This window comes from Trichoplusia ni, chromosome 1, assembly GCF_003590095.1.
Source record: "Trichoplusia ni isolate ovarian cell line Hi5 chromosome 1, tn1, whole genome shotgun sequence".
Classification (NCBI taxonomy): domain Eukaryota; kingdom Metazoa; phylum Arthropoda; class Insecta; order Lepidoptera; family Noctuidae; genus Trichoplusia; species Trichoplusia ni.
In genome coordinates this window covers 21,240,203-21,249,757 of record NC_039478.1, presented here as the reverse complement: position 1 = coordinate 21,249,757, position 9,555 = coordinate 21,240,203, and the positions used below count along the sequence as shown (strand labels likewise).

The window sequence follows — 9,555 nt, the reverse complement described above, 5'->3', positions numbered from 1 at the left end:
TAAGGATAATTTGACTTAAGTGCCGAAAACATTGCCATAGAAATATGGACTCTATTATTAACATCATTTGAGGTGTTATTTGTAGACACCGGCAAGTCCAAGTAGTATAACAGAGATAAAATAACAGGATGTATAAAATTACAAAAAAAATGTATACCCATTTGGTACATACCCACACTTATTATGAGCAAGACTCATAAGTACAAAAATCACAAAAAAAAAACATTCACTCAAGTACATTATTCAAAGAAACCGTTAAACAGTTTTGGCCCTAACGATACATAAAAATAACTGTACATATATTCGCAAATTATGATACATAATTTGGCTGAATAATACTATTTTATTTGTCGGTCGAAAACATTTCAATAGTTATAAAAAAAAAACGAAAAACAACTTTATCATTGGCTCATATTTCAATTGGTACAGATGTGCGGAAAACGGTTAATATTTTCAACTTATTACGTTCACAGCTAAAAAATACATTATAAACATTTTTAAAAGCTACGCAAAGGCGGATAACAGTTTCCCTAGTATTGCTACACTCTCACACATTCTAGTAAAAACGACATCCCTTATATACCATCAAAAACACCATAAGGCACTAATTGTAAGGCACTTCCCATAGGAAAACTGTTTACTATTAAAATATTTTTTTTTAAATAAAATAGAGAATAGGTTTGTAGAAGTGGCTCGGACAGTATAAAAAGACTAAAGAAAATAGAAAAAAGAAATAAAATTTTGTAGAAGGGGTTCAGACAGTTTGAAAACTTTAAAAAAATAGAAAAATAAAACAATATAATGTTGCCCATGAAAAAACTGGTCAAAATAAAATAAAAAAATAATGTCAATGCTGTCATGCCCTTATTAGAAAAACGTAACAAAATACCGAACGTATTTATTCGAACAGCGTTTAGTACCAAAAGTTTTCAACAGATGTCGCTGTTTATAAATTACCGTTAAAGGTATTCGAAAATTTGTAAAATCGTTTTCACGCAATCTGTACCCTTTTCTCGTTCTTACCGTGCGACTATTAAGGCCATACATAACGTGAGTATCGTCAACCAACTATATTGAATGGCTGCTGAACTTGAAGTCTTGGTAACCGAGGGCAACCGAACGCTTTTGTAGTGGCAAGACTTTTCTGATGTTTCGTTGTTTATTAGTTCCGTGTAGTTTGGATAGCTCTGGATTTGTATTGGCTAGAAAGAAAAAATTACGTTAGGTACGGATCAGATGTTTGAGACTTTATGCCTGACGAAATTATTATTACTAAGATTAAGTATTTTAAAATAAGAATTTCCTAAAAATGAAAGTGAAAATTACTCCATCTTTTGATTGTGATAACACTTGTTACGGGAAAACCGGGAGTTTAGACAGCACATTAGCTTTAGCTGAAATAACTGACATTAAAGCTTCCGAAAGTTCGCTCTTCTCACGCGATTTTAAGCCCAATTTCCAGATCGTTAAAGACTACTTTAGTATGAAAGAGTTCAATGATAAACATTCTTAAAAAAATGTATATTTAAAGTTTTGTTATAGAACTTTTGGATGCAAAGTTAACTGCAAAACAGATGAAAAAGCGTTAAAGAAGAGATAGGTAGCTGCCAAAATAAATTCAAAAAATCTACACATGAATATCCAAAATGATTACAAGATACTTACCACACCCCAGGTATCATCCCTCTTCTTACAGAAGGTCATATGCATGCCCTTGTACAGCGTCTTCTCGATCTGCTCCGTGAGAAGGGGTTCCGCCCACGGCATCTCGTTCAGATGTGCCATGAACGACTTGTTGCGGAACTCTGGTGGCTCCCAGATAACTAACTCTTCTGGAAATTGGAGATTTAAGAATAATAATTAAGTAATTTAAGTATGTGGGAAGGTAAAACGATGATGTTGCTTGCCTAAAACATTAATCAGAGCTAAAATTTGACAAAAATTTGCTAAGATTTTTAAACTATTTTATTTACTTTGACTTATAAAAAGTATATTAGATTTCGATGGCGTGCAATTAGGGAGGTCTATGTCGAGTAGAGGACGAGAATATGAGCTGATGACGATGATGATGATGAAATAAATATTAGAGAAAGATCTGAATTCTTCAAATAAATTTGAATTTGTGGACAATATGAAAAGGTATAAATACAACGTGATCTTAGAAACGTTGCAATGATCAACTGGTACTTCGAAAACTACCTACTCAAACACGAATGCTACATAATTATGCTTTCATAGAGTAATTAATAACAATACTTACTCATCAAGCCAACTCCTTGGTCATCCCCCTGCATGCCTTGTTCTCCAGTCTCATTGACGTTGTGTTTTTGAGCTTCTAATTCCATCAGTGGTTGTGGCGGTAAGTTTTCGAAACTCCTGAAATATCAAAAATATGTTGTTAGTTAGAGAAACATAAATTGCCATGAAACTGATGGTTTCTAACCAGAGAACAAACTTAACTGAAACAAGCAATGTAATGTTCAGTCTAAAACAAGTACCCATGCCCTTACGTTGTTAAAATTTTAGGATGTATATTTCCCACGAGACCAAGGTTATATAATATATGTTTATAAAAAAATCACGCTTGAATTATTTAGGAATTATTCGTTTTCTGAAACAATTTTTAATCAAAAATGTCAATTTACATACCCAGAAGAGAGGAAGATATTCTCGACTTGCATAAAGTTGAGTCCATAAAATTCTTTGACTCCAAACGTCTCGAAAAACTCTTTAACGGGCGTCATTGAGTAGCAACCAGCTAGTTCCGTTCTTGGGTAGTATAGGATGAATGATAGGCACATTTCCTGAAAACAAAAAGGTAGAAATATTGAAAGTGAAATGTACTAAAACACGAACTTTATCAGTTTTGTAATTAAAAATAATGTCAACTTTAAAAATGATTTTGCAAAAGAATACAATGTATCTAATTATTTCATAATTAGCTTAATTACTTCTTTAAATGTGTGAGCTGTAGAAACATGTCACTCAGTATCAGAAAAAGTAGTAATTCGAATCAAATTCTTACCTGTTTAGCTGAATAACCTCCTAGTATAGGTTTATCTCGTGAAGTACTGTCATAAGTGCATTCCGTGATCAAGGTATCTCCTCTCATGAATTTTCTACCGCGGGGCACCATACGAGACTGTTGGTAATGAGAATCGTAGAAGTTTTCCTGAAAACGAACAATAATTTATAACAGCGCCATCTATGAGAGAGGAACGTTGTCCACGTTGTGATTGTAAACTAGCTTTGCCATTTAGCGGCCATGTAAGGAATAACTTACGTAAGAGTTACTTAAGTCAGCCACTAGATGGCGTGAACATCAATATTTACGAACGAGTTTTAAGTTTTAGAATTAGATGGCGTTTAAGCTTACCTCAGAAATTCTGGGTAGTTCTTGAGTGCCTCGAATATGTTTAAGGGAAATCTTTCTTGCTGTTCCATGAGCGTGCAGAAGTACTGATACTATATTAACTCCATCCTCTGGTAACGTCTGTGAATAAATATTGTATTAAAAACTCGGCACTTATCAAGGGCAAACATTTGGTGATATTTTGTTAATTATAGTCAGATAGCTAACCAGCTAATGAAATAATAATAATTTTACTTTATATTCCGACTGGTTATTTTCTGATTCAACTCCTTAGGTAGGCAATATTTGTTCTCCAAAGACAAATAGGTACAGTTATATTGGCTATAGTGAGGTATTTTTTTCAAACAATTGAAGCGCTTCAGAGTGCCTTCCGTTTTATTACTGAACATTAGCTTCTCTATTGGCCCAACAGTTGGCTACATCTATTGGCCACAAATATTTGCCAAACTCACCTCTTGTGTGCACTCCGTACTACAGATCCCAACAGTTCTATACTGCTTCTGCTTTGGCGGGATCACGTGTAAAGCTGATACTCCAATACCAGCGCCGAGTAGAGCACCATCATGTTCCCGAAGCGATGATGTGTAGTGTACACGAATACCCGAGCTATCAAGCACTGAAAAAGCGAAAAGTCAAGTGTTTTTTTAGAATTAAGAACCCAGCAATTAACTTCGACTGCTCAACTGGACTTTATTTCAATAGATTGTGCTGATATTTGATTGCTGGTTAGTTTGTATCTAAATTATTCCAATTATACATAAGTCCTTCTCCAAATTATAATGATGATACAGATGTGAGGAATACCGCTGGAAAGATGGCGGGACAAATTTGTCATTCGACAAAAGCACTAGAAATAAGTTAGCAACCAGAAAAAAATATTGAAGGAGTGGAGAAGAGGAGTATTGCCCTAGTCCAATAGTGAACTAGTATACGATACACTTAATATAAAACTATATCTTACCGTTATGTAGCGCCTGGTTGTCGTAATGAACTTCGAGCATGTAGTACGAAACGCCTCCTTTGTCGCCTAGGGGTATGCCGACATTCTCAGGTAGGAATTCCCCTGAAATTATTTACCTAATTAATTAACTCGAACACAGTATTATGAAAGACTGACAGGGAAGTTGATGAGTAAGTTTTTGTACGCGTTGATCTCAATTTTTGGACTATTAAGATAGGACTTTTGTGGTATTGCCATTAGAAGCTTCATTAAATAAGACTTAGATCTATGTAAAGAAGCAACTAAGCTAATAAAATGGAAATTTCCTATGAAGGTTTTGCGGAGGATTCTGGGTCCAACGCAGAATAACATTGAATTGCGGTAATTACTGGAAAAACAATTTTACGTTAGTGAGAAACTTGAAATTATCCCCTTTATACAAAACCTAATTAAAATTAAGAAGCATCACTCTTCAAATACTAAGACAAGACATACCTTGAGAGCCAATGGCCCAAGCCGCAATAGGTGTAGCACAAGTAGCCCACGCACTCGGTCTATTCGGCCCAAAATACCCATCACCCTCTGACCAAGTATTCCACAGGTGCTTGTCATCATCTTCAGCACATTCGTAAAGCACCATATGATGGACTGGGGATTGGCTGATGGGGTCTACCACTGGGATATTGTTCCTGATTGGTCGGCTGTCGATCAGAGGTTCGTAGCCAACGATGTGGTGCTTTTTGGGCAGTTCGGGAACTTTGAAGATTTTGCACCAGAACAGCGTTGCCATTACGTGTGGGATTGTGAGCTGGAAGTACAATTTAAGTGTTAATTTATTTGTATTATTTTGTCTTGTAGATTCAATTTTCCAAGAAAGATATCTGTTGTATTTTATGACAAGTAATTGCTCTGCCATTTATTTATAAATGGGGCATTCAAGCAATCGATTAGTTATTGGTGATCAACACAGTTCTAGGTATTCCAGATAAAACTTTACAAATATATTTCTAACTAATCAGGTCTTCAGGCCCTGAGTTAATTTACAATATGTCACCAAATAGATCTACTTACATTTGTCAGCCTGACATCCCAATGGTTCAGCGGTATTGATTCCGGCTTCGACACCGGCTGCAAGAGCCGTAATGGCCTCGCTCCACTTTTGACGTGCTTAGGGAGTTGTCCATCAGATCCATCAGGTCCTAGCGCCCAGAGAATCTGAGTTGTGTCTTCCTGGAAACAGAAAATATATTTAGTATGTTTTCGTATGATATTCGTATGCAGCGGGCAGGGATTAGAGAAGAAGAGCTGGGTGCCGTGTAATGGTAGAGGCCTTTGACCAGCATCGGACAAGATGATAATGATGATGAAAATAGTATGACAACCGATTCGACTCAGTAGCTTAAAGCAACATAACTCTCTTGGACCCCCTTTCTCGACGAAATTGGCTCCCACTATGCGTGCCGTGCGTTAACAATATGTTAACAGTGTGATTTTTTTAGTGATTTCTATACTTCCACAAACAACTAAATCCTCGCAAATGTTCAGTTGTTGGTCTCCTGAACGTTCTTACCCCAATAACGAAGTCCTGTTTATCACAAGTGTCAAGCTGCCTTCTGAATTCGACGGTCGTGTGCGTGTCGTTCTGGTATCCTGATATCAGCTCGTAGTTCTTCACGTCATCGGCTATCGCCCTGTCTTCGTGCTCTGACCCGAAGCAGTCCTGTAAAGACATCAAGTATTAGAAAGGTGAAGGGACTTGAGGTTGCTGGATTTTTCTATCCTATCTAAGGGTCTATCACTACGATAAGTAATAGCAGCCGTGATAATATTTTTTTAAGGACAAAATAATACGACTGATTTCAAATAAAAACTATTAATCAAGACTAGATGAAATTTACTGTATCAAATGACAGGTATTTCACGTTAAATAAAGAAAAAACAACAGAAACAATTCAGACAATTTGAGAAAATATTCCTTTTTGAAGTAGATTGGAAAAGAGACCTCGTGTCGTACCATTCGCATGATTTCGGTACTGAATCGAATTAGCTCAAGTAATTCGCTGTTTCTTTCGAATTCATAAGCGTTGAACAGCTGCAATAATTTCTAACACATATTGATCTCACGACACAAAACCCAGCCTTAGTTACAATGTATTTTTGGAATCATGTAATGAAATTAAGAAATGTTTTCTTCTTAGTTTATAATATTAGGGCGCACCTATTAACGCAACGTCTCTACAATAAAATGAAGCCCGCCGCGAGTTAAGCAGTTTTATGGCTCGAGATTATACCAAAAATGGAGCTAGACTATACAATTAGAATTTTATTAGTTGATTCTAGTGTATCAGGATTAAATTGATTGTAGAACTGTTTCAGTTCAAGTATTCAATAGATTAGCCAGTTAATGAGCTTTCGTTTTTGTTTTTTAGATTAATAGAAATAGGAGTTTTTGCTGCAGACTTCTCTTTTATCGTCTTTGGACATAATTATAAAGATTAAACTTTATATTGACTATAGCTTACTTTAAGTTAATGTAAGACATAAAGACGACTTTCCTTTATTTTCTTGCTTAAGTAAAATGCCATCTTGTATTGTCTTAGTTAGCTTATGCAATATTTTCCACTTCATAACTTTACTAATTAAAAACGTAGGTCTAAAAATACACCTTTTCAAAATAACTTTCTCCCCTATAAACACTAGTAATTCGTTACAGTCTATTTATAACTTTCGACGCACGCCATATTTAAAATTCTTGTATTTTTTTCGCACAGCTTGCAATTCTAGTAACATCTGCCGTATTAAACCGGATCAAATACAAAAAATGTATGTTTTGTAATCAATGACATTTAAAATGTGTTGTAGAGAATGTGCTTTAAAGGAGTGCGAAGGACCAAGGATTATTGCAAGACTACATTCCTTGGAGAAGTTATAAGATAGTGTTATTTTAAGTCTATTTAATTGAGAAATAGAAATAATATTTGGTTCGTAGTTTAGATAAGATTGTCAGAATAGTGAACTTAAGCTATGTTATGTGTGTCCATAATAGAGTGTATTATAGCTTTACTAACTTTTTTATTCAGCTATTTATTTTTACGTATATTTGATATCAGTTATAATGTTCAAAGTTTTTTGATGGTGAGTGTTTTTCAAAATTTAAAGCTAACTCAATTACATTTAGAACACTCTATTAAAGCTTGTCCTGCCTGCTGCTGTCAATCTAATTCAGAATCATTTTTATACCTAGGTATTGTTTATTCTAGATTTGAATACTTACTAACGTAAAAACGGCTCCAAGCGACTTTAAAACTCCATTTGACGTTTACACAACAGCTGATCGAGACTTCGAGAATGACGTTTGAAAAAAAAACATCTTGCAACCGTCGTCGTACAACTATCATCTTTTCTAAAGCAATCTTTAACAGACAACGAAAATAAAACAGATGTGTGTAAAGTATAAAGGTATGTTTTATTATTATTAGTTTTTTTTTCTGCCGGCAGATGGCACGGACACGTGCCACGCCTGATGCGATGGCACCTGGCGTTTGTAATGATAGGGGGACAGGGAGCAAATGGTAGGAATGTATCGAAGAGCCTTTTGGTAGAATTGTGACCTTTAAGATAAAGGTTTCTTGACACTCTTGGTATTTTAATGTCAGTGTGTGTAATTCAAGTAACGAACTGTGAGTTTTTGCCTAACCATGTCTGTGTTTGGATTGGGGTCAGCTTCCAGTCTAACTGGATGCAGCTAACAGTTTTTTTACAACGAGCGTCAGCCTGTCTGTCTTCCACAACCCAGTTGGGCAACCCAACCTGGGCAACACGTTACCCATTAGTAAGGCTGGTGTTAGAATTCAAAGATGTCGACCAAAAAAGGTTGTGTAAATTACAGCTGGGACCAACAATTTAACGTCCCTTTCGAAACACGGAAGACTTTGTTATGACATAGATCACCCATCCACGGACCGACCGTATAAAGCGTAGCTTAACCTTTCATCGATTGTATGGTTACCAGAAGGAATGTCAATGTTAAAAAACATTATTATTGCCCTGTCGTCAACTCGGTTAATCGTGAATTCTAATGACTTAGCGACAACCAAGTCCATGATTAGAATCTTTAGTTACTTGAGTTGCATGATTCATACCCGGATATATTGTACATGTTAATAACAATGCTCATTTTATTATTTAGCTAATTAACAGACGTTCTCACGCTATCAACGGTTTGCAGGCAACCTTTGGACTTGCTAAAATGGCGAAGTGTATCGGTAAACAACTTGGGCAATGGGTGCGCTGAAAATGTTACGATACATTTAAGACTGGGAGCAAAACGATTTGAATTTTAAAGTTTGAATGTCATTTACTCCTATTAGGAGGCTAGCAAGCAAGATTTTTTGAAACGTCATTTTGGAATTCGAGTTCTTGTAATTTCAGTCAGTATCTTTTGAATTGATCCAAAGTGATCAGACTGATATCTCACTATTATTCAAAAATATTCTGAACTGTTTTCCACTATTTTATTTTCTTAAGATGGTATAGTACGCTATACTCAAATATCCGATATCAACTTCGATAATCCTTAAAATGTAATGCTAAAACAACTTAGTTTCCATTGTTTCTATGTCCAAAATCATACAATACTCTATAGCAATATTACTCAATCATTATTAAATATATTGCTTCACCCAATACGGATCCTGTCAATAAATTTAGAAACTTCACAATGCAACACCTTCACAACCTTCTGTTCCAACTCCTAACTATGCAACGCCTGCAATACGCGCTGACTCATCAAATACTTCGTGTATGAACTTCTAACAATATGACACATAGTCTCTACTTTAACATGTATTTCGTGTGACAAGACTGATAAAGTTTTAAATTATTCAAAAAGCATTTCGAGGAATAGCACAGCATACAGTTCATTCATGGAAAAACAAAATTTATTGTAATGGGTTTTACGTTACCGTCCATTTTCTTAATTTCTAAATTTATATATTACTAGCTGATGCCCGCGACTTCGTCCCCGAGGCTAGAAGATATAAGTTATGATTTATACCTGCCCTGTTTTTTTTTTTAACATTTTCCATTGTATTTTCGCTCCTATTAGTCGCAGCGTGAAGCTTTCCTCGATAAATGGTCTATTCAAAACAAAAATCATTTTTCAATTTGGACCGGTAGTTCCCGAGATTAACGCGTTCAAACAAACATACAAACAAACTCTTCAGCTTTATATATTAAGTAT

General features: G+C 35.4%; 1 protein-coding gene across 1 annotated transcript in view; it reads right to left on the bottom strand.

The window, feature by feature from the left end:
* Positions 1 to 806: 806 nt before the first annotated feature.
* The window catches only part of LOC113499082 (MOXD1 homolog 1-like), a 70,745-nt gene continuing 61,996 nt past the window's right edge, over positions 807 to 9,555 (bottom strand). Inside the window, exons 3-13 of the mRNA XM_026879429.1 lie at positions 5,884 to 6,033; positions 5,385 to 5,543; positions 4,809 to 5,121; positions 4,335 to 4,436; positions 3,826 to 3,989; positions 3,377 to 3,493; positions 3,026 to 3,172; positions 2,650 to 2,804; positions 2,261 to 2,376; positions 1,666 to 1,832; positions 807 to 1,202 (exon numbers count right to left, since the gene is read on the bottom strand). Of these exons, the coding sequence (XP_026735230.1) occupies positions 1,020 to 1,202; positions 1,666 to 1,832; positions 2,261 to 2,376; positions 2,650 to 2,804; positions 3,026 to 3,172; positions 3,377 to 3,493; positions 3,826 to 3,989; positions 4,335 to 4,436; positions 4,809 to 5,121; positions 5,385 to 5,543; positions 5,884 to 6,033 (1,773 nt within the window). The 3' untranslated portion in view covers positions 807 to 1,019. The remainder of the gene's footprint in view (positions 1,203 to 1,665; positions 1,833 to 2,260; positions 2,377 to 2,649; positions 2,805 to 3,025; positions 3,173 to 3,376; positions 3,494 to 3,825; positions 3,990 to 4,334; positions 4,437 to 4,808; positions 5,122 to 5,384; positions 5,544 to 5,883; positions 6,034 to 9,555) is intronic.